This window comes from Cynocephalus volans, chromosome 7, assembly GCF_027409185.1.
Source record: "Cynocephalus volans isolate mCynVol1 chromosome 7, mCynVol1.pri, whole genome shotgun sequence".
Classification (NCBI taxonomy): Eukaryota; Metazoa; Chordata; class Mammalia; order Dermoptera; family Cynocephalidae; genus Cynocephalus; species Cynocephalus volans.
In genome coordinates this window covers 147,354,960-147,379,684 of record NC_084466.1, presented here as the reverse complement: position 1 = coordinate 147,379,684, position 24,725 = coordinate 147,354,960, and the positions used below count along the sequence as shown (strand labels likewise).

Here is a 24,725-nt window from a genome sequence, read left to right as displayed (position 1 = left end):
CTCCTGAGTTAAGGAGCCCGGAATGTCGAATTCCATCAGTCAGGCAGCGTAGACATGATGCAATGAAATGTCCTCTGCGGAAGGAGGTACAGTTCTCTTGCCTTTTTTTGGTTTTTGTAGTAATATTCGTCACTGCTACACATGAAAATAAAAACCAGATGGAATCCCTGAGATGAGGAGAGGTCCCTCCATCTCTGTGCAGTAGGACAAAGGCTGTGGGGGTCACTGTGGACAGGAGGGGCTGTCATCTTCTCAGAGGAGCAGCCTCCCAGCCAGGGCCACAAGATGGCCAGCACCTGGGTCTTACCTGTCTCTTCTCTGAGCCTCAGAAGGTCATAGAGGAAGGGAAGAGCTAATATCACTCCAGTCCTTCAAAACTCCAGCCAGGTTAGGGACACTCACTCTGCTCTTCTCCCACCCAGGAGCCTCTGTCCAGCCTTTGGGCCCAGCACCAGGGCCTCTCACTGACAGCACATCCCTGTGTGGCAGTCCTGCAAGCCCAGGGCACCAAACAGGGCCCACTGGGCTGGGAGCAGGCCAGGACCTCACCTCCTCCAGGAAGCCTTCCATGACCACCCCAGGCCTCTCCTTCGAAGTTTTCCTGAACTTTAAGGCCAAACCGCCTGGCTTTCCCACCCGCTTGTCCTGTTCCCTCAATATGTTGTGTGTGGTTTGTTTAGATCCTCACCCAGACTGTCAGCAGCTCCTGGGGCACAAGGAGCACTCTATACTAGCTCTGAGGACCCCCTTGGCTCCTAGCACACAGGGGCCTGGTTTTTATAAAGCTGTTTTATGTGTATGGAAAGAATGTAGTTAGAGCATCACTTTGATAAGCATCAATACAAGAATAATGATCATTTTCTCACTCCCTCAGTGCTGTGTGTGCACTGGGCAGAGTATTTTATCTGCATTAACTCACCTCCCCAAGCCTCGGCTCTGCCACGCAGCTCAATCAGTCTCCTGCACACCGTGGTACCCACTAACTGCAGCTCCCACCATGCTGGGCAGACTCAAGCCCCACATGCCAGGAGTGGCCAGTCCAGCTTGGGCTCAGCTGGGGGCTAGTGGCCTCTTTCTAGTTCCACAGCAAACATCCTAGAGGCCCAGCAGAATCTCCCTGAGCTTCTATTTGCTCATCTGCAAAGTGGGGAGAGCCCCTGCCCACCGACAGAACTGATGAACAAAGAGTTAGAAAGAGGACTGACCCTAGCTTGGGCACCTGTCGGGGCAGGGGGGAGGATCTGAACTGGGTCCTTCCCACTCTCGCTTCTTGGTTTCCTTAAGTCGGTTCTGTCCTGGAATAGCAGCAGTGCCCCTAAAGCAACAGGCCAAGGGAGTGGTGAGCAATGCCGGGCATTGGCCAGGAAGGGCGGCAGGGAGGGGATCAGCTGTCCGGAAGACAATGCAGCTGAGCCCCTCCCCTCGGCAAAGCCCTCAGCCCCACTCTGGACCTTTTCCTTTATTTTCACCCTCTTTCCCCAAGCCCCCAATCTGAGAGACACCATCCCAGGTGAACTGCTTGTCTGCAAGCCAGGAAGCTCCCCACAGTTTTCAGTCCAATTCATTGCAGTCTGGGGGCTTCCAGGGCAGGGTTGCCAGGCATCCTACAAATAAAGACATAGCTTGTGTTTGCAGAATGTGTCCTGCATCCTGCCTGGACTGTCATAATAGATGGACAGGCCATAATAAATGTCCCATATTCAGCTTTGGTCAGTAAGTTACAAAAATTCAGCCACTAGAGCTATTTTTCTAATTTAGCTGGGCATCCTATATTTCTATTTGCTAGATCTGGTGATGCTACTCCAGGGTCCACGTGTTCTGAGACCACCAACCACACCACACACTGGGCAGGGGCAGGGATGAGAGGGGCCATGATTTCCACACAGAGCATGTGTGTGCTTGTATGTGTGTATGTGCATGTGCTGTGTGTGTTCCCTGGAGTAAACCTGCTTGGGACGTGGGAATGAGTCATCTACACCCAACTCTGAACAAAATGGGCAGGATGGGGAAGGCGCCCAGGGGTCTGGCTGAGTTATGCCAGGAGGAAAGATTTTTCAATCACTTTTCCCGCTGGGGTCTTTCCTTATAGCTTAGGATCTGACTTACCAGGCCTACCTCTGAGGCCCAGAAGAGACCATTCTACAAGGTGTTCAGGAAACATCACAGACCTATAGGGCTGAGAAGATCCTTTGGTCTGCCCCTTTCCGGCCCAGGTGAGAAAACTGAAGGCCAGAGAGAAAAAGGGATTTGCTCAAAGTCACATAGCTGCCAGAGAAAAATCTAGAACTGGAATCCAGGACTTCTGGCTCTGGCCCAGCACTCGTCCTGCTACATAAATTGACTCTCTGATAGCAGGTCTCACTCAAGAGAAAGCTAAACTCTTGAGAATCCAACATCAGTCATTTGCTCCACCACCTGCAGAAATACTTACAGTAGTGCCTAGCATTTACTGAGCTCATACTGCATGCTAGGTTCATTTAACGTACACAGAAATCCCATGTTGTAAGTTTTATTATTGCCCTTATTTATGAATGAAGAAACGGAGGCTGGGAAACTTGCCCCAGGTCACACAGTTGGTAAGTTTAGTGGCCACTTTAACCAGATGTGTGCACTTTGAGCCAAGGTCAGAAGCTGGCTTCTTCCTGCTAAGTAAATTGCGTTTTACAAGCCAGTTCTTGGGATGCCTCAATGGCTGCTGTGAGTGACGGCCCGTTAAGATGGGCCACAATTAATTTCCGAACCCTATCTCTCCAAGCCGAGGCCAGCTGTATCTCCTAGCCACATCTCTTGCCCAAGTCATTCATTTCAGCTAAGATTTTTTAAAACCACTTCACTAAGAGATTTTGCAAGGCTGATGCTCTGGACAGGGGACAGGAAGCGATCAAGTTTCTACCTTGTAAACCGTGTCTTTCACGCTCCCCCTGAGACAGGACACTTTCTACCGTTCCCGCTGAATGGTTCATCCCTGTGCACCTCCTCTTCCTGACATCTCAGCCCAGCCCTGCCACTTAATCCAGCAGTGTCTGTCCCAGTGCCCCTCACAGGTGTACTGTTCACTCACTTGCTCTCCAGAAAGTAAGTAGTTTTTTGGTTGGTGGCCAGTTAAGGGGACTGGATACCAGACTGGGTGGAGAGCCGTGCACACAGGCCCCTTCCCGGGGGAGTGCCCCCAGCATGTTATCTGGCGCTCCTGAAATCCGATGCCACCTGGTGGGGCAGCCAGGTGTGCCTAAGACAAGGCTGTTTTTCCTCTCCCAGAGGCCTCCCCCGTGGGGAGGAGTTGCAAGGGACTTTGCTTCCTGCCGCCCAGCTGCAGGGCCACCCCACAGGGTGGAGGGCTCACCTTCCAGCACCCTCTGGCCTGGGCTCATTTGCTCTCCCTCCTCCCTTCTGATGAGCACCTAGGACTGATGGCCTGAGCTCACCCCCTGCCCTCTATTACTGCCCCCATCGCTCCTCACCTACCCCCTGACATTCCTGGGTTGCTCAAGGGTACCCTCCTCCTTTCTGCCTCTCCACCCTTCGCTCCCCAAAGGCTCCTCCTGACCACTGCTGCCCCCCATCAGCTTGCTCTCCTCCCCAGCCTGTGTTCCCAGGGGACTGAGCCTGTCACTCCTCGGTACAGCCTGCAGATGAGCTTGCCCGGAGGCCAGACAGCATCTCCGCTCAAATCCCTGCTCTGCCATTTAACAGCTGTGTGATCTTGGGCAAGGCACTGAACCACTCTGAGCTCAATATCCTCATTTATAAAATGGGGTTAATGAGAGTCTCTACCTCTAGGGATATTATCAAGAGGATCAAATGGGAAAATGTGCGTAAAGTTCAGAGCCCAGAACAGAGCACAGTCAGTAACTGTCGGCCACAATCACTATCACTGCTAATACAGAGACCATAATAGAATCTTCTAATACACCCACCTTCTAACTTTCCCCCTGGTCTTGACTATTTTAATTTATGGTTTCCTCAGTATTAATTGTTTACTGTTTTATTTTGATATTATGCTGTGTTTATACTTCATATGTGTCATTAATTAAGTTTAATTATATTCCCCATGGGCCACTTCAAATATTTTATGTAAAAAGGCAGGAAGAGCAGACACAGAGAGACACGAAAAGGCAGAGACTGAGAGGGGCCAGGGAGGAGAGGGCAGGACGGGGGTGGAGGAGAGACTGTACAGCTCTGGTCGAGCTGGGCGCTGAGGACAACCGAGAGGGACAAGGACCAACCAGCTCCCATACGCACTCGTACAGCCTGCTGGAGAGACAGAAGGACCTGCCTGGAGAGGGTCGACCACTTGATACAGCAGAATGGGGAAATAGTTGCAGGCTCTGGGTGGGGAGAGTCCCCAGAAACACATCTGGAGGTGCAGAGCCTGGAGCCTGCCCTAAGGGGGCAAGGAAGGTGTGACCAGTGAGAGGACAGAGTCAGGAGTTCCAGGGCCTTGTGAGCAACGGCTGAGACCATGCACTTAAAAGGAAACCCCAGCGGGAAAGCTCTCCACCCTCGCTCATCCCAACACACACATACACCCATACACATGCATACACACACACACATACACACACAAACATCCATATACATATATGTACACATGCACTCACATTTACATACTCATATACACGCATATACACAAATACACACACACACATACACATGTTTGCACTCATATACACCCATATATACACACCCATACACACACGTTCACACCCATATGCACATACACACACACCCATACACACTCATGCACATGCCCATGCACATACCCATACACACCCCTCCGTGGCTCTGTGGGAGGGCCTCCCCTCCCCTCAGCACCCACGGTATTTTCTGCACACACCTGGCAAAGCTCCCGGGCCTGGCCCTGGCTGCAGCCTTGTGGACTCTCTCAGGCCAGGCCTGTGCCCTCTGCTGCTTGGATCTTGGCATGCTGCTTGGAGGCTCATGGCAGGTCTCAAAAGAGGGTGGTAGAAAGTGAGGGATGGCCCATGGCGGGTGGCAGTGGGAGAGACTGCTCAGTGAGTCACCAGCACATACTGACCAGAGGGTCTGGAGACTTCAAACAAAGCCACAGTGCTCCAGCCTCAGCCACCTAGGCATGACCAGCCCATGTCCCTCTGCTCTGGGCCACCTGTTCCAGAAACTTCTGTGGGCTGCAAATCTGACTCCCCTGAGTCCGCCTAGAAATACACTCAGCCCCCCTCTCCCTGAGGCCTATAAGGCCCCCAAAAGGCTGCAGGTCAGCCTGGCCTCACCACGGCCCAGAGATATTCCTTTCTCCTTCCACCTTCCAGCACAGGTAATGACAGTGCTTGGGAAAACTCAATAGGTCGGCTCCCTTGAAACGAAGGAGGAGGTCAAGAGACACATGTCCTAACTTTCCAAAGGGACTGTGTGGGATAATTAACACATCCCCAACACCAAGGAAGCGTGTTATATCATAAGACGTATAATTAAGGAAACAATAGCAGGCTTGTTGTGTATTTTGTTCCTAAACAATGTTAATTATGCTTAGCACCCTGCCACATCCAAAGGTGCACCCCCATATTTAGAAATCAGACAGAAGTTGGCTTTGAGGTATCTCTTTGCCTGCTTAAAATGAGGGATCCTGGAAATAAAACGGGCCTATAGCAGGTCTTTGAATCGGCCTCTCAGCCTGTGATTGCTGCACTGGTGAGGAAATGCACTAGCAATTGGTAGATTGCACTTGCCGTTGCTTAATTACACCTTCGAATCAGTACCTAATTTGCTTAGGGTGCAGCTGAGCTGCCGTGGGTGTCATTATTTGTACACTACTTAATGATGCAGCCACAGCCCCAGGAAACTGGGGGCCACCTTAGCTCTGCTCAGAGAGGCTGCAGCCCTAGAGCTATGGTTTCCAGGGCCATGGACCCCAGCTGCCCAGAAGAGAGGAAGGCAGTCCTGGCCCAGCTGCTTTCTGGAAGTAACCTGCATGCCAGGAACTTTAGAGAGGTTCATCTGGAGGTGTTCAGAGGGCAACAAGGAAGATGTTCCTGTGCTGACCCTACTGGTGGGTCTCTCCCCAGCGGGCCCTCCCTGAAGAGGTGACTCTGAGGTGTAAGCAGCTCTGCCCAGGTCTGCCTCAGCTATCCTGGTGGCCCTGAGCTCACAGCCCCTGCTGGAGCCTAGTTCCCATGGGTAATCCATGCTGAGGCACAGCAGAAAAGGTAGTGACTAAGGCTGCTGGCACCCAAGAGGGACCAGGGCGTGACCACAGGCGCCCAAGTCTCCAGGTAAGGGAGCAGGTAAGCGGGGGGCCTCCTCCTGAGATCCCTGGAGCCCTGCTGATGTCTGCAGTATGGCCAGACTAGCAATGTCAAGATCCACAGTCCCCACAGAGGAAAGGGGAGACCCCCACATTTCCCCCAAAACACACACACACACACACACACACACACACACACCCCTTCTTGTAAAGGAAATCCTCATTCTCTGAAGAAGGGGACCAGTGTCCAATGTCTTCCTCCCCTCATGACGGAGGATAGCACCAGCACGTGCTGATGGGTCCACCCTGCACCTAGGCTGCCTCCTCAGTCACACCTCAGGGAGTCCACACCTGGGGGTCTGCGGGATAATTGTGTGTCTCCTGATGTCATCAGAAAATCTCCAGGTCATGGCAAGTAGATTTAGTTGAGGTGTGAAAGGTTAAGATGAAGGATTTGGTGTTAAAAGTCTAGACATCTGAGTCAGGCAGACATGGGTTCAAGTCCTAGCTCTGCCACTTCCAACCTGGAGCACCTTGAGACCATCACCTTACCTAATGAGCCTCGGTATCCTCATCTGTAAAATGGGTTTTATACAAAGAACTTACATGAAGTAAAATATGCACATGAGGCACTCAACTCAGGGTGTGAACCACGGGAAGCTCTTGAGTATGTTTTTCTTCCAGAGAACCAGAGTAAGTCCTGAAGTCAGACTCACCTCAGATCAAATACTGTCTCAGCCTCTTCCCAGCTCTGAGACCTTGAAGTTAACTGCTCTATTTCCTTATCTGCAAAAGGGGGATAATTTTCTGGCATCTACTTCATAGTATTGAAGTGAGCGAGAATTCTCTACAATGTGTGAAAAGTGCATGGTGCACAAAAATCACTCAGTAGATGCTCTTAAAATGATTTTTATTCACTCATTTTGTTTATTCATTCTGATTCAGCTTTTTCTACTATTTTTGAGGTTTCCGAATAGGTGTAACAGATCTTATGACTAGGTCTGTTTGGTTTATACATGCCCTCACCCTCCCAGCCTCCAAAAGGGTAGCACAGGTATTTTTTAGCTCCACTAAGCATTTGCTGCTTTCAGGAATGTTTCTAGAAGTTTCTGAGAACATTTTGTTAAACGAGACACACAGATCCTACAGGTGCTCTTCTTGTATACCTGGACTTGTGTGTGCTGGCTCAGGGGAAGCTGGGAAGGTTGGAAAGGGCAGAAGTGGGCAGCCTCACCAGGCCTCACCCACATGGGAGAGAATCCTTCCCAGGGTGTCTGGTTTACCCGCATCCAACAAGGTTCAGGGAGGTAGAGGCTGAATTCTGAGCAGAGCCCAAAGCCCAGGCTGGCTGGGCATGAGTCACTGCCCGGTTGTCTACCCACAATCAGTGCAACACCCCGTGACAGTAGAATTATTAATGAATCATAGTATTGTGGTTAGGCTTTTTAAAGAATCCTGTTAAAAAGACATCCTAAAATTGTTACTGGGGTAAAGAAATAATGTTTGGAATTTGTGTCAAAATAGCCTGGGATGGGGAGAGCCTGGGAAGGGTAGCTAGTACAAGGTTGACCTTGACTTGGTCATTAGTATTAGCTTGCCAGGGCTGCTGTAATACAGTACCACAGACTAGGTGGTTTAAACAACAGAAATGAATTTCCTCACAGTTCTGGAGGCCAGAAATCCAAGATGAAGGTGTTGGCAGGATTGGTTCTTCCTAGGGAAAGATGTATTCCAGGCCTTGGTTTGTAGATGGTCGTCTCCTCCTGTGTCTTCACATCAGCTTCCCTCTGGGTCTGTCTGTGTCCAAATTTCCTCTTCTTCTGAGGACACTGGTCATAATGAATTGGGTTGCACTCTAATGACCTCATTTTAATGTGATTACCTCTATAAAGACCCTATCTCCAAATAAGGTCACATTCTAAGGTACTGGGAGTTAGGACTTCAAAATACGAATGAGAAGGCCACACAGAGCCACACCATAACTACTGGAGATGGGAGACGTGTGTATTACACCATTTATTTGGCTGTTGTAAAAGTTTGCATTTGTTTTGCAAGAAGGGAAGGGGCACACAGGGAGGCAATGCCTCCGACCACTGTTGTGTCACCAGGTTACGCTTCAGGGAGATAAGACTTGTTCTCCAGAGCTCAAGGAAAACCCTAAAACTCACAGATTTTCAGAAGAGACAAGGCAATTTTGGGAGGCAGTGAGTTTCTCAGCACTGGAAACATCCAAGCCCAGGCCGCGGAACCTGTAGGATTCCTTCATGGAGGGGAGGCTGGGCTGGCCCACTTCCATGACTTTGCCCAACTTCTGGTTGCTGAAAAAGTCAATGCTATCTTGGACTACAGTAACAGAACATGGGATGGGACAGTCCTATTTTCTTCAAACTGGAGTGGACCACCTAGATCCTGTGCTCCATTCTGGGAACCCCATCACAGAGGGGACAGCAAGTACTCAAGAAGTACAGAGTTGCAGCTGGAGGGGAGCAGCCAGGTACTGAAGGAGCTGGAAATCATACCATAGTATTCCAAAAAGGCTGTGGAATCCACTTTCACCAGTCCTTTTTGTATCCTCCTAGAAAGATTATAAGCAAGTTCCAACAAATATATTGCCTTAAATATATATTTCTTCTACACTAATGATATTCCATGCACACTCTTTTTATTTGCACCAATTAATATTTACATATCTTAGAGATCCTCCCATTTTGGAATACAAATTATGCCTCATGCTTTTTAACTGAACTGCTGCATAACATGCTATCCAAAGATAAATTATTTTACCGATCCCCTACCGATGAACATTTATATTGTTTAAAATATTTCCCTATAGCTAATAATACTCAATAATTAGTCTTAATTAATAATATGTCATTTTGCATATGAATAGGTATATCTGTGAAATAAATCCCTGTAAGTTAAATATTGTGGAAGGAAAAAAGAGATGCCCAGAGAAGGGGCAGGGCTCAGGGGAAAGGCTTTCCACCCTTCCTGGGCACAGCTGCCTCCCTCGCCCCAAGCAAGCAGGGCACAGACATGGAGACACACATGAAAACCATAATCAGACAGGCGGCAGAAAGGGCACAGTTTCAGGTGGGGCTATGTTGGGTCCTACCTCTTTATAGTGACACCCACACACTGGCTTGGTCCCTTTCACTGGTAGAAGAGAGCAAGTCAGGGGCTGGGAAGGAGAGAACGCAAGGCTCTTTCCCTCTCCAAGTGCCTTTCATCACCCCACTGGTCTGCACTAGAAAGAAAGGCCACTGAGGGCAGTGGGCAGGGAGGACAGATGACAAGGGCTGGACCTATGGGGGGGTGGGGGGGGACAGAAACAATAGAATATTTGTAAAGCACTGACACATGACAGGTGTTTGGAGCAGAAGCAAGGGCCAGTCACTCCTGCCCACAGGTTGGCCTGCAATCTAACCCAGGGGTGGCGGAAGGGAGACAGCTTCTGAGATGAGCACCAGACCCAGGTGCTAGACTCCCAGAAACTCCTGGCCACCTGTTCCCTCCCCTGGGGCCAAGAACAAAGTGACTCCTCTAGACTGATCTTCCTGGGGTTCACAAAGACATCTGATGGACCTATGTCATGGGTCCATGCACACATGTCACATGTGTGCACATAGGTGTACACATTCTCTCTTCCTCTACCTTCCCAAGGCTGTAAGTGGGTCTGTCCTGTAGCATCTTCCAAATAAAGTCTCCTCTTCATCTGGGAAAACTCAAGATTTGGGGGGAGCTGGTTGTGGGGTAGTAGGGTGTGGCAGAGAAGAGGGGTCTTTAAAGTGCTCTGGCTTTCCGTAAACCTAAGCACTGCCTCCCCTTCCCCAGCATCCCTGGAGCTGCCTAAGTCCCCCTGTGCTGCCCCTAGACAACTAGCAGGGAAAGCGACATCTGAATCAACACGGCATCGTTTACTTAACAAAGCAGCGGACTTCCACTTGAAGTGATCTACAGTATTAGACACCACTTCTGTTTTACATGGAAGGACATAATTGCAGTCATTTAGAGTGCAGGGCGAGGAGAACAGGGAGGGGGATGGTGGGGTGAGCCCTTCAGGAGGAAAACCGCCTTGGCCAGAGGGGTTGCTGTGCCACGTGAGGCTGGGGGAGCCACGGCAGAGAAGCCAGCTGCAATGTGCCCCACGCACCTTATTGCGGCTCCCACAGACATGCATCATTCATGGCCTCCCCCCTTCACGGTCACACCTGTGCCCACCCACACACACTCAATTGCAGGCCTGCTGTCATACTTGCAAATGTTCACAAACCCTCACACACTCCCAGACATTCATACCTGCATGTGCACTCTCAGTTAATCAGCCCCATTTGCAAGCACAAACATACCTATGGTCAGCAGCCCTTTGCATGATGTTCAGGAATGTTCAGGGTCGCAGATGTGCTGGCTGTTGCTTTTCAGATCCTCCACACTTGGAAGGGGGCAGGGAACAGTCCCCAGGTAGGTGCATACCAGTTAAGGAGGGACTGCTCAGAATAAGGCCGATTCTCAATAAGAAAGGCACCGTCGAGAATATCACACCCAACACAGACATCCCCACCCGAGTTCCAGCTCATGGAATACAGATTGTGCTCTGCATAAGAAGTCTGGCCATGGGGATGGGGCATGGGGTCACATTGCTGAAATCCAGCTCACATTTCACTGGCCAAGCCACAGGGCAGCCATCCACCCAGAAGAAGGGATACATTTTTCTAAGCTGCACAAAGACACAGTATGGGCTCCCAGCCATGTGCACACTTATACATATTTGTCATCCACAAACATGAAGTTACATGCTGCACAAGCACATTCAGTACAGCCACTCACGCATATGTGACCAGCAGCATGAAAGGTACATGGTTTCCTTACCACACTCACGCCCAGCGTCCCAGGCACAGATTCTAAAGAATCTCCTTTTCTTGGGCTCCTCCTTGGTCTGGGCTGATGATGTTCTCAACCCCCATCCCAGGCCCTTCACCCCACTGGCAGGGCCTCAGAAGTGCCAGGCCCCCAGGAACCCTCCCTCAAGAGTAGGATCCAGTGAGCAGGCAGTTTCCCCAAAAACTGACTCCACCTGACCCTGACCTCTGTTACCTGACCCAGGATGAGGGCACTGCCGGGCAGTCCCAGCTGAAGGCAGAGGCTGGGCACTGTGGGGCCTGCTAGATGACCAAGAACATGGCCATTCCACTTCTTAAGTCTGCAGCAGGTATGCCAGTGTCTGGGGGAAAAGGAAAGCTCTGCCCAGGAAGTCCTGGCTCCTGCCTTCCAGGACCTTAAGGTCTCATGGAACCTCGTGTGGGAGGAGCTATCTCCAGATCCATGGTTTCTAAACAAGCCAGACCCTCTGCCAAGGCCAACCACCCAGCCCCTGGGTCTGCTTTTACTTGCCCAGGGAGCCCTGGGGACACTTCATTTTAATTACCTCACTCGTGACTCTGGAAACTTTCTTACCTTCCATGATCTTCTCTGCAAGAAAGAGGCTCTCTAGCCTACAAGGTCTTCTATGGGGACCCAGGAGCCCACGCCCCTGCCCAAGCAAGAGGGAAGGTGCCCTACAGACAAACAGTGAAGGACAGAAGAAGCTGTCCCCAGCCCAGACAGCCTTCTTCTACCCCCACCATTCAACCCGGGGTAGGTCAGGGTCCAGCCCCAGGGGGCGGGGGGCTGCCCCTCCAGCTCCATGCCAGCTCCTCAGGTTTAGGGGAGAAGGGGGGAGGGGCATCCGCGTCCTCTGAGGAGCAGAGCCCGGCGAAGTGACCCCGTTTCAGAATGAAATTGAGCTGCCATTTTCATCTTCTTCCCAAATGTCAGCAGCGTTAGATCAGATTAGGAACTAATCTCTTGCCAAAATTCATTTCCGAACAAGAGAGGTGGCTGCGGGCGGGGTGGGGGTTTGTTGCTGGCTTCCGTATTCCCCCACCTTTCCTCTCGCTGTGACCAGGGTGGGAGCAGGGGCAGAAGTCGGAACAGCCCGCACTGCGGCCCCGGGGGGTCTAGGGGCGGTCGGGCGGCGGCGCTCCCGTGGTGGGGGTGGGCGGCGGGCCGCCTCGTCCGCGTTCCCGCAGCCGCACGCAGCGGGCAAGTTCGTTCTCTGATCGCTCGGGCGTCCTCCCGAGGCTACAGAGAAACGGGATCGGGGGCCAGGGCGGGCAGGACCCGAGAACAGGCGCTGGAAGGGCCCGGATGCCTGCACCACATCCTCTCTGCAAGACCGAGGTCCCTCCGCAAACCCGCCCAGTGCCCCCTACACCTCCAGCCTCCCACTCCGCAGGCCCGGGAGGGAGAAATGAATGGCAATTGCCACCTAAGAGGGAAAAGGAAAAAGGGGAAATAAACGCCCAGACGAACTGGTCAGTACCTTGCAGGAGGCCTCATTTGACAAGTGACCAGAACACAGCCGCTGGCCTGAATGCATAATTACCCCCAAGTGAAAATTCCCCATCTAATTTGATATTGGTTCTTTGCAGAAGCTAGAGCCCTCGTAAATAATATACAAAGTAAGAAACCTAATCCCGCCTGCTAGAATGTTTAATTCATCATTATGCGAGCTAATTGGAAGGTGATTATATGGTAATTGCTCATTAGTGGTGTATATTTATCGCTGTACCTTATGTCAAGGCCATGGGAATTGTGCAGAGTCTGTTCTCTCATTTCAAGGATCAGTTTCAAAAGCAGGAGTGAAGCAGGCAAGATCAAGTTCTTCCTGACGTCAGGGTCCGGCCACGGCTATGGAGACCCGTACTATATATAGGGCCTGGAGCTGGCTGGGGGCAGAGGCAACCTGGGGCCAGACTGAGGCCGGGAGATCAGGGAGACAGAGGGACAGGCCATTGCCAAGCAAAGCCAGCCCTCCTCGCTTCGTTTTCCCACCGCAACCCCATCCCCATCCCAGACACCTCAAGGGTGCCTGAGGCCGGCGAGGTGTGTCTTGGCCTTTAGGCCTCTGCTGGTAGAGCAAACCTTACCCCTGCACTTTTTCCCGGCGAGTGGGTGGAAGAGCAGTAAATGTGGGGTAAAGAGGGGGACAGCGAAGCTTCATTTGGAGATAAGACACTGGGTGGGAGATGGGGATCAGGAAGGGGAGTTTTGACTTGGGAAGGAAGGTAGAATTTGGAATGGTGGAGACCTGGGCTTCCTCTTCATCTGATCCCTGAAGGGCCAGGCAAATCCCACCTCCCTGCTGAGCCAAAAAATTCTCTCAATCCCCCCACCCCATGAGGCGGTGTGCTGGCTCGAGGACAGTGCCGGATTATTGCCTAGGGGAATCCGGAGTCTCTCTAGGGTAAGCAGGAGCCAGGGCCAAGCGGCAAGAGCAGAGCGACATGAGCCCAGCCAAGCCTGAAGGCCAGTGCCTGGGCTGGGAGCCTGGGAGACGCAGCAAGGTGGGTCTGAAATCCTGAGGGTGCGGAGGGAAGATGGGGGCTCAGTCTGTAGCTGGAGGTGGGGGCAGGGACAAAGCCATGGGCCTCCGGTAGCCCGGAGGACCAGACCCCACCTCTTGGAGACCAGCCTCCAGGCATGTATCTTCGCACGTGGGCCTGATCTTTGGCGCGCTCTGGCGCCCCCTTGGAGGAGTGAGAGGTCCCCTTGCCCTACCTGGACCACAGCCCCGGCGCTGGCACCCCAGCGCAAGGGCACCCCGACTTGCAGCCCTGGGGTCCTCCTAAGCCCCCTCCATCTCGCCCGCCGGGCAACAGGCACTAATGAACAAAAGTACAATTAGACGCTGATGAATGGACCTTTCGCCCTCAAGCGTGGCACCGCCTCGGGTTTCCTGGCGCACAGGGTCACTCTGGGGAAGCTGCCTCCCTGAGCGAGGTCACAGTTGAGGTCAGAGGGTTCTCAAAACTCCCACTTCCCTCTCGCTACGGGCTGGTTGGGGGAAGTAAGTCAGCGGCCGAGCTGCAGCTGCGGGCGTGGGCCGGGAGCTGCGGGCCAGGCGCGCTGAGCGGCCGCGCGACTCGGCGTCGGGCGCGGTGCCCCAACCCTGCAGGCCCATGTCCTCTGCCTTCCGGCCTGCGGCCACTGCGAGGCGGCACCCACGCAAATGAAGCGCTGATTGCTGGAATAATAAAGGCTGGCCTAGAAAAATGTGCAGTTACCAAAAAGGCCGTTTGCCAAACTCCGGAGCTGGAGTTTGCGGGAATAACACCCCCACCCGAGCCTCCTCACTAAACACACACAAGCCTAGATCCCAAGACACACAAATGCTGTCCTAGTGGTGAGCATGGACACCCATCACAGGAACCCCCATCTACACATGAAGAAATGTCCCCGTGAGTCACATGCTCCGAGACGACCTCTGAGAGGCACAACTCCAGCAGAACTCATAGACACTGTGCGACGAGGACCTGGCACACAAATCCCATAAACTGCGTTTCCATACCTGTACAGGCGCTTTTCAGCCCACGAGTGCACGTTCTTGCCCTAACTCAAAACGGTCTGGATGCCCAAGGAAAGCCCGACATCCCGAAACACGGTCTACATAAGTAGCCCTGGCATCTCGAGCCGCTAACTCACTCAAACAAGCAGTCAGCAGTGACACAAACTGACCGAAGTGCGACACGCACTACATCTCCACAATCCACACAAACACAACCGGACCACAGACCAACTAGTACACTCGCCCTGTACAAACACACAGTGGCACACCCTCACCCTAACTCACACGTAGACCACCTCGCAATTGCCCACATGTGGGCACCCCAGCCCACATCCCCCCACCAAAGAGCGGGGCCCTGGGCCAGGCCTCCGAGCCGCCAGAGTCCCTCCCCGGTCGGCCTGCGTGACCGGGACTTTGTTTTCTGCGACTCGAGGCGGGGACGGGGAGGAGCCGAGCTTTCCAAAGCGGCGCGCAGGCCCGAGCCCCCTTTCTGCCTGGCCCGCTTGGCGCGGCTCTCCGGCTGCCGCAATCCGCCCCTCGCACAAAAGTGGCCCGGCAGGTTCCCGGCCACAGCCAACGCGCCCGCTCCGGCTCGGCTTGGCTGCCATGAGCGGAGTCAGAACGAACCAGGAGTACCGCAGGATGAGGGCCGGGAAGGGGTAACTATACGGAGGTCCAAGGTTTCTCCCGCCCCAGGAGTTCCTGGCGCCTTCGCGGACGAACAGGTTCCGGAGCCAGAGCGCACCTCGCAGAAGAATGGAATCGCGGTGCACACGCGTGTGTATTTCGTTTGACAGTCTCGGGGCAACGCAAACTGAGAGTCCGCGCCTCGCATCTCCGGAACATCCACTTGGCACAGGGGGACGCACGGGGAAGGACCACAGTAATTAACAAGGGAACGGGATGTGGATCGAACTTGTAACCTACATCCCCATTCGGGGTCACAGGCAGGACATATGGCAACATGCATACTGTTCGCCGGGTGTTGGGAGAAACTCCGAACCCGGCCCACGATGCCCATAGGGCCCTGTCCAGGGGGCATCCAGAATTGGCAGCCTTGTAACACGAGGATACACACAGACCTGGGGCACACGGCTCCCACACTCCCGTGCCCAGAGGGCTCCAGCCCGGCATGCGCGCACTGCGAAGGGGACGCAGCGGCGGGGCACACGCGCCCCGCGCACCCTGCCCCGCGCCCCACGCCCAGATAGTCATCGTGGGATGGCATCTCGCAAATATTTATATTCCTCAGCGCCGTGGCAGCCCGCGTCCACATTAGACGCCCTAATCCTGCCACTTTAAATAGATGAATTAATAAAGCAAACGAGCGGCTAATAAGCTGACTGTCCTGCCTTTTTGAGGCGGGGGAAGGACTCGAAAGTGCGCCAAATTTGTTTGCAGTGGATCAAGGCGAGCCGCCTCTGCTTCACTTTCTTTATCTTAATTCCGACTTGAAAAGATATAATTATCTAGTTTGAACAGAGCTGCTATCAAATCCTTCTTTGGGCCGGGAAGGGGGGCGTTGGAGTGGATTGCGGCTCTCTGAGCCGCTCCGTGCAGCCGGAGATAGCGCGTAATGAAGATGTGGAAGCCTGAGATACAAAGGGCATTAACCTCATTAGCATGAAACCTTTTCTTCTTACCATTGTGGGACCCTTTCAGCCGCCTAATCCCCCCTATTTTCAAAGCTTGGTTTGTAATAAAGCTTTTAGTTTTTTTTTTTTTTTTTTCAAAGCTAATAGTATTCTCTGATGATTTTATTGCTGTTACACTACATAGGACGTTTACCCCCCCCCAAAAAAAACCCCAAAACAAAAAAACTTCACCCCCTTTTTCTTGTACTACAAAATAAATAAATAAAGTAATTGTTCCTACATAAATAAGCCTTTTTATCAAGATAGGAAATGTTTTTCTAGAAAGGCCAGTCTGAATTTTAATGGGACTGTGCTTGGTGTTTGAGGCATTCCGAGTTTTGGAAGGTGGGTGGAAGGTAAGGGTAAGCAGTGACTTAAAAGTGCTCAGGACAGATAGCACTCATTGAAGGTCATGCTGTGGAAGTGGCTTGAGATCCTCAGAACCACACCTGTCCCTGCATGAGGCAAACTCAGGTCTCCTGAGGCCACCCCTTTTTGCCCTAGCATCTTCCTGCAGCGAAGTCTCCCCCACAACGCACCTTCCAAAAGGGATCTGTGTGAAAATGCACTATGAGCTGCCAGGGTTCTACAGAGGGGCAGAGGCAGAAAGAAAAAGGGGGAGACAGGCAGAGATAAAGGGGGGCAAGAGGGAGAGAGAAGGAGAATGAATTCTACTTTAGAGAAGAGTAGGGAAAAAAGAAAGAAAAAATTTCCATAGTGCCCTATAGTCCCCACACGTGCACGGAATGTCTAATCTTAACTTTTCAAGGCAGGATGTTAACAAAGCTTGTATTTTTGCCCTGCATTGTAACTTGTCCTTATCACAGTGTAAAGGGTGGGGAGATTGTCCTAAATTATGTCCAGGCAGCCCCCCTGGATCCGTGGATTAAGAGATTAAAGGAGACCACTGGGCAAGGCCTCCTCTTTCCCCTTCATATTCCTGGTATGATAATTGCTTAAACTGATTTGCACTTTCACAAAAGCTCACAGGACGCTTTGTAGCTCGAACAGAACAGACGAGGTTTCTCTATCAATGGAAATAAAACTGATTAATGCAGCCTATCAGGATAAGAAGCAAATGAAGCATGCAAAAACAACCTCGTACCCCCAGAAGGGGGAAGGAGGGAGGGAGAAAGCTAAGTTTCCTCCAAGATTAGTTACAACTTTTTCTTTAATGTTAAAATTAAGAGTTGAAGGTTTCTCAGAATGCTTGCCTTATAAGGCTGCTGAAGCCCTTGGGCTCATTCGATCACCTTCAGCAGATTGGGGCTAAGGAGAGAAGAGGGAAGGAAGGAAGGAAGGAAGGAAGGTAGAGAGAGAGAGTGAGAGAGAGGCTGACTTGTACTTTGGGGGTTGAAGTCAGAAACAAAGTTTAGAAGTCCCAGGACTCTGATTCTGTTAAGTGTCTTCTCCAATCCTGGGGGAATATTCATCAATGCATAATTATACATCTGATTTTTTTTTTTTTTTATTCAGAGGTTAAGAAAAGAAGTAAGCATTTTTTAACCTGAAGTTCAAACTAAACTCTCTCAGTAGGGCATGCAACAGGCAAAGATCTGATTGGAAAATTTTTCTCCCATCCCTTTTCTGAAAGACTTAAATTTTCCTAATCTCCCTTCTCCATCCTCATCCCTTTTTTAAATGCCCAAGAATCCATCAGTCTGGACCTTTTGTGGGTGGGGAGCCTGAGTTTCTTGAGCCTAGTTGGGGAAGGACCCCACTCAAATTATAGATACTTTTTTAAAAAGAAGATCCATTTCAAATTCCCAAGACGACTACTCTGAGGGCATATTGATAAATCTTTATTGACAAAATATTGACATTGACATACTTCTTGGAAGTATATAGTGTGTTAGAATTCTAACAAATTAACACAAAACACAAAAATATTTACATTCTGGTATAGAAGACATTAAGGAAGCATTTGTCACTCTCTTTAGTAAGTCTATGATCTTGAAATAGAAACTCAGTGCTTGAAAACTTGCCGTCGCATCCTTGGCCACAGTTAACATCGTCCCTGCTAACTACAGTCCTTCAGTTTTTGCAATAGATAGATTTAAAGTTTGGAATGGCCATTACGGTGAGTGGTTAAACTCAGCCAATTTCTCCAACCACTAAAAGGAGACGTTTACCTCGTGGTTTTAAGCCTCAAAATATTAGGAAAGGGAATGTCCAAGAAATATAATTAATTTAGGGGTTTTTTTTCCAGTACAAGTCCTGACTCTCCTTGTGGGCACCCTCCCTTGCCACCCCCAGCCCCCCGTCCTGCTCCCCATTTCTCTGTAAGAGGACCACTATTGCTGAGCCTACTTCATTTAGCTTTCACAATCACTGACATTAGAAGGTATCAAAAAGTGTTTACAGACTGCACGTTTTTTCTGCACATTTCAGGAAAAAAATCAAAATAAAAGCACACAGAACCTGTCTTTAAAAGGAAAGGAAAATTACAATTCCTTTTCTGTCTTTAAACACCATTCACCCAACAACTGCTACATGCAATTCAAGTTTTTGAAACAGGTGTAGGGTGGGGCTAGATATGGAATTTCGCTTATTACTAATTATTTTTAAAGATTGGGGGGAACCACTGCGAAGTGCAAAATAAAAAGTCCTGTGCCTGGTTGGTTTTTTTTCTTTTCTTTTCTTTTTTTTTTATCATTATCATTATCTTTTAAGTGGACTGTGATAAACAGAATACCTGCCAATCATCTCGTCTGCTGGTTTGGCGTTTGACTGACAGTTCCCCCATCAGAGCTTGCGCTCAGCTTTGCCACATTCAGATCTCTCTCTCTCTTTCTCTCTCTCTCTCACCCCCCCTTCCTCTCTCTCTTCCTCTCTGTCTCTCTCACTCACTCACTCAGCTGCCTCTTTAGACGTGGGTTGCACGTTGATGAAGGAGCCTCCGTCCTCTGCCATCTCGACGCTGCCTCGGATTGGGAGTCTGAGCCCTCGCTGCCCAAAGTCTGCGACGCGAGCCATTGCTCCCTCTGATTCCTCCTCCCTTTCTCGGTGAATGTGTGTGCGGTTTGTTTCTGTTTTGCAGGATTTTTTTTCTTCTTCCCCTCCTCTCCTTGTCTGTTTTGCTCCGTCTTGTCCGTTTCTGTGGGGTTAGGTTTGTGTTTTTAATCGTCTGAGGTCACGTCTATTTCCTCCGGACTCGCCTGCTTGGTGGCGATTCTCCACCGGTTAATATGGTGTGTCCCTTTTTTCTTTTGTTGCGAATCTGAGCCTTCTTCCTCCAGCTTCTGCCTTTTGAACTTCGTCCTTCGGTTCTGAAACCATACTTTTACCTGCGGACGAGAGGCAGATGGGGCCCGTTAGTTCCTTCACAGCGCCCTGCTACCAAGTGCCTGATCTCTCCGCCCAGCCCACCGACCCCTGTCCCAGACTGTGAAGGCCCAGGCCCCCAGATGCATATCCTATGGGTGGGACTCCACAGGGCCTCCCCTCTGAGATCAAGACCCCAAGTGCGTGGTGGGTGGGATGCACGGCTCTCTGCCCTTCTGAGCCCTCCCAGCAAGTCTTTTTCCCCAGGGTCCCAGGACCCCACCGCCCAGAGTGCACCAAGCCCCTTTCTCGCCTGGCCCTGTGCAGGGCACCCACATCCTGCTGAGAGCAAAGGCCTTGCAAAGCATGGGAAACCCCTATAAAAATAATAAGTAAGGAAAAATAAAAAGAAATGTCGAGTGCAAGAAAGACCTCAGTCCGCTGCTGCTGTGGCTTCCCGCAGGGCCCAATGTGCTTTCTATTTTCTGCCGGTCTGGGCAGCATTGCCTACATACGGCGCCTCCTCTGTAAGGCCTGGGCCCTGGGTATGCGATCGGGAGTTTGTCTGAGCTGCGTCCTCCTTGTGGGGGACTTTGCAGGTGAGCAGGAGGTGGGTGGGGCTGGAGGAAGCCAGGGCGGATGGCGGTGTAAGGCCTCCTCCCCAACCCAGCTGAACCTTTCCAGCTAGGAAAAGAAGCTCAAAAGTGAAAGCTTCTGAAAGACCAGGAATAGAGGGGAAGTAAGAGAGAAACTGAAAAAGAGGTGGGAAGGAGAGACAGCCCCCTCTTCCCTCCTCCTTACCAGCCCCAGAACAGGCCAGGGTCAACCTCAACCCGGGTCACAGCATTTTCCACCAGGGTGGAGCTGGCGGCCTGGCTTCCCCAGAGCCGCTGCGAGCAGTCCCGGGAGCAAGGAGGTTGGAGTTTGCTATCCCATGGCCCCCTGGGGAAGCTGGGGAAGCGGGTCCCCATTAGGCAAACAGACCAGACAGTAACACTGTCCCAGCTTCCCAGCTGTGGGGTACCGGCGAGGGAGACGGTGATGACTGCACCTCTCCTACCCTGGGGCCTGTCCTATCGTGATAGCAGCGTCCCAGCCCAGTTCAAGCCCTTGGGCCCTCGAGGTCCACTCTACTCCTTCCTTTGAGACTAACGGCGGGCAGGGTCCCGGCTTGCTCTCCCCGAATGCCCCAGTCCCCCCAAGTGCCCCATGAAAAAGCCTAGAGGGAATAAGGCTGAGTTTAATTTGCTTTGAGTTTGCTAATTGAGGGGGAGGACGGTTCACTTCTCCCCGGCGCTCGCCCAAGGCGCGCGTCGGTGCTCTCGGGGCTTGACACGCACACAAAGACTCCAGGCAGCGTGGGCAGCGAGGCGGACAAAGACCCCCGCCGCCTCCGCTGTCCAGGAGAAATCAGCCAGGCCGTGCCTTGTGCCGGGCCCCCGCACAAACCCGCGAGGCCTTCCTCGGTTTTGTCGGGGGTGGGGACGTTTTAAAACAAAAGCTCGACCTTTTTGCTCTGCCCAGAAAAAGTGTAACAACTTAATCTGCCCGAAAACGTTACTGTTTACCGGGAACTTTGACCGCGCCCTGCGGCTCCGAGTACAGTAGCGCCTACTGTAGCCCTAAGCCCCCTCCCCGCCCTGGGATGAGCCCAAGCCAGGACCGTCTCGGGTCCCTGCTGCGCAGAAGGGCCTGTCCCCTGAGTCGGACCCTTTCTGCAGACTTCTGGCTCTCTTTCTCTGATTTAGGGTGCACCCAGGGTGCTTGGTCTCCACCTTTCGACCTTCCCAACCCCTTAAGGGAAGTAACTGGAGTCCACGGTGTGAGCCACCGCCCTCAATCTCTCAAAGTCACCCTTGACCCACGCCCTGAACTCTCCAGCTTCAAGCCCCAAACACGTGGACACCCCATGGTGCTTTCCCTCTTCCCGGACCCCAGCCAGGTCCCCACATCTCACCAAAATTCCCACCAAAAGTGCAGAGGTGTCTTAGCCAGAAGCTAGGAGGAACGCCCAGCTGAACAGAGGGAGCAACTCAGCGCATCCCCCCAAAACTTGGGGTGAATCAGCTCCTACAGCCCCTTGCTGGAGCCCAACGAAGTCAGGCACCTTGAAACTTATAAATCGCCAGCCCAGGCGTGGAACCATACCCGGCCCTTTGCCGAAGGCCCTCTCAGAGCTCTGCACTCGTGGGTGTGCCGCGTACCAGCTGTGTGGGTCCGAGGATTTGGGGTGGGGGCCCACGCCTGGATGGAGTCCTCACGCCTGGGCCACACTCACCTGAGTTTCCGTGAGGCTGAGGCTGTGCGCCAGCTGCTTCCTTTCAGCGCCCACCACGTAGTGATTCTTCTCAAAGGCGTGTTCCAGCCTTAGAAGCTGGGACGGGGAGAAGGCGGTTCGGATCCGCTTCGGCTTTCGGGCCAGCGCGTTGTGCAAAAGGAAACTCTCTGGGCTTGTGTCGTTCCCTGCGGGAGGGAAGCGCAAGAGAAGTCCCATTAGAGGGGTCCCTCTGGCCAGAGCCGCGCGCTTCTCTCGAGCCGGGCTGACCCGGCACAGCGCTCCAGGCCTTCGCATAGCCTCACCGCCCGACCTGCGGGGCCCGGTGGCCATCCAAGGGCGCGCGAAGGGAACGACTGCCCAGCTGCCCGGCCCAGACCGCCAGGGTTTCACCTGTGCGGCACCCAAGCGACAGCTGCCGCAGCGGGGCCAGTCCCCAGGCTCCTGACCTCGCAGGCTCCACGGGCGCCCTGGCGCCGCGGGCCTCTCCACCTCCGCTCCGGGCGCCCGGAGCAGGGGCGGGAGCGGCAGAGCCTGGTCCGGGGATTGGCGCCCAAGACCCAAAGGATCGGCTTTCTCTTCTAACCTCTCGGGGAACTTTGACCCCAGGGTGGAGAAGCGGCAGGCCGCTATCCAGAGTTTCTCGGGGACTTATTTCAAACTTATTTGTCTTGTTACTACTCGGGGAAAGTACAGAGACCGGGCGAGTCGCTGCAACCCGAACGGGACAGAAACCTCGCCGGCGGGTGTGCCTGGCTTCTGCCGCTGCTGCCTCCCGAGGACCCGGCCCGGGGCTCCCGGCTCCAGAGAACTAGAAGACAGACGCGAGCAAACGGATCGAAACAGGGGGATACCGAGCTGCGGGCACCCGCTGGGACGGTCTGCAGCCCCGGAAGATTCGGCTGCTCCGGGTCTGGTCGGGGGACCAAGAGCGTGGCTAGCAGAGAACGAGAAAGTTGAGCCCTAAACTTGGCGAGCAAAGCCGGAGAGTTGTGGATTCACTCACTAGTGTAGAAAATCGATCCACCAAAAACCCAAACAAAGAAATACAAACCGACAATCCAGACGGGAATGGAGGCAAATCCAGTCCAGGAGTAAGGGCGAACGATTTTTTGGTTTGGTTTGGTTTCTTATTTTTTTATATATATTAGGGGGAGGAAGGGGTGACATCTACACGATTCGAGGCTCTGGCGGGAACGCAAAGGGTTAATGAATAGATAAGCCACTGAGTATTGATCGGCTGCCGCTGGAGGTAGGTCTTGTGCCGACTCCGATCGGTAAACTAATTACTCGCCCTTTTTTCTAAAGTTTTTACTCTCCTCCCACCCCCCACCCAGAGAAAAACAAATAGAAAGAAAGAAAGAAAGAAAGAAAGAAAGAAAGAAAGAAAGAAAGAAAGAAAGAAAGAAAGAAAGAAAGAAAGAAAGAAAAAAAAAAAGAAAAAGAAAAGAAAAGAAAAGACAAATAAAAACACCCAAATAGATCTTCCCCTCCCAGGCCGTCTCCCGACCCGGTTCATTTCTCTAAAAAGAAAGAAAAACAAAAACCAGACCGAACCTGCCTTCCCGCCACGGCCGCTCGGCGCCCCAATTGAGCAGGTCGCGGCGAGAGCTGCGAGCCCCGGAGGTTTCTACCCGCGCGGGTTCCCGCCCCTCCCCAGGCTTCCAAAAAGAAACAGGAAAAAATAAACCCTCATACTCTGCTCCGGGGTCGCGAGGGTCTTTTGGCCTCCGGAAGAGGGTCGAAGACCAAGAAGTCGCGGGCCTAGGCTGCAGGGGCGTGGAGCGGGTGGCGAACAGGCTCGAACACAGTCGAAGACGAACCTGGCGGCCGGGCACCGTTCGCGCACCTCTGCACCGGGGCGGCCGTGGACATCACCGAGGGGACCGGGAGCCTGGGGACCCCGCGGGCTCTGAGAGCCCTGGCGGCGGGCATGCAGAGCAGGCTGTCCCAGCCAGCACCGACCCGGTCGCTCTCGGCGACAACTTCTCTGTCCGCGTCCCTTTTCCCAAAGGTCAAGCGGCCGGCGGGGCCAGCTCCCCAAAGCGGCCGTAGCTTCGGAGAATGGGAATCAACGCCGCCCCGGCCCCTCGCCGCCCACTTTCCGAACAGGGCGCGCGGGCCCCGAAAGCCGGAGGAACCTCCGCCCGGGCCTTGCCAGGCGCCCACCCCGAGCAGGCCGGGGACAGCGAAGGATGCGGCGGGAGCCGCGCGCTGCAGTCCCGCGACGTGGCACGTACCTTGGAAGCGATGACCCAGATATCGGTAGCGATGGATGAGCCAGGGGTAGAAGGTGGACGGGTCCCGCTGCTGCGAGGCGAAGAGGGGGTGTGGCGAATGCGAGGAGGGCAGGGGGTGGGCGGCCAGGGCGTGCGGCGGCGGCACCGGGTGCACTGGCACGGCGGGGTTGGGCGGGTGCGAGACCGCCTCGGCGAACACCAAGTCCGGGTTGGAGTAGACGCCCCTGCCGGCGGCGGCGGCGGCGGCGGCCGAGTGGAAGCCGTTGAGGAACGGATTGATAGGGCTGGAGTTGGCGTAGCTGAGCGCCGCGGGACGGATGGGGTCCTCGGAGCGCGAGGCGGGCAGGGGACTGTCCTTGGCCACCAGCGACTCGATGGTGAAGCAGCGCTTGGGCGCCGGCTGGAACATGCTGCGCCGAGGAGCGGGCGCCCTGGGCTCCCTGCTCCCGGCGACCGCGGCGCGCTGCCTCCGCCGCCCGCTGCCCGCGGCGAGGACGGACTAGAATTGGGGACTCGTTTGTTTGGGGTGGGGGTGGGGGGAGGAAAGGAAGAAAGGAAAGGAAAAAGGAAAGGAGGGGGGAGGGGAGGGAGAGGCAGCGCCGAGGATCCCGAGAATCTTGCACCAAACGCGCCCAACCTGGTGAGAGGGGGAAAAATCCTTCCAGAAGAATTTGCAGGCGTGGATTTGGGTAATTTTTTTTCT

The 24,725-nt window shown here is 53.1% G+C and overlaps 1 protein-coding gene across 2 annotated transcripts; it reads right to left on the bottom strand.

Annotated features, from left to right (window-relative positions):
- Positions 1–18,478: 18,478 nt before the first annotated feature.
- On the bottom strand, positions 18,479–24,706 carry EMX2 (empty spiracles homeobox 2). Of its 2 annotated transcripts, XM_063102729.1 has the most exons (3): positions 24,023–24,706; positions 21,786–21,970; positions 18,479–19,530 (listed from the first exon to the last, which is right to left on the bottom strand). In XM_063102729.1, exons 1-3 carry the CDS (start codon positions 24,429–24,431, stop codon positions 19,363–19,365), a joined length of 762 nt encoding a protein of 253 aa, XP_062958799.1. In that variant the 5' UTR covers positions 24,432–24,706; the 3' UTR covers positions 18,479–19,362. The 2 variants fall into 2 exon arrangements, with proteins under 2 accessions (XP_062958799.1, XP_062958800.1); XM_063102730.1 differs by lacking the exon at positions 21,786–21,970 and having other exon boundaries at positions 19,427–19,530.
- Between the last annotated feature and the right edge of the window lie 19 nt (positions 24,707–24,725).

Excerpts from the sequence above, each read along its gene's own strand:
- EMX2 (XM_063102729.1), bottom strand. The coding sequence starts at position 24,431 with ATGTTCCAGCCGGCGCCCAAGCGCTGCTTCACCATCGAGTCGCTGGTG. Across the intron at positions 21,971-24,022 it reads TCTGGGTCATCGCTTCCAAG|GGAACGACACAAGCCCAGAG; the intron begins GTACGTGCCACG and ends TCCCTCCCGCAG. Across the intron at positions 19,531-21,785 it reads TCAGCCTCACGGAAACTCAG|GTAAAAGTATGGTTTCAGAA; the intron begins GTGAGTGTGGCC and ends TCTCGTCCGCAG.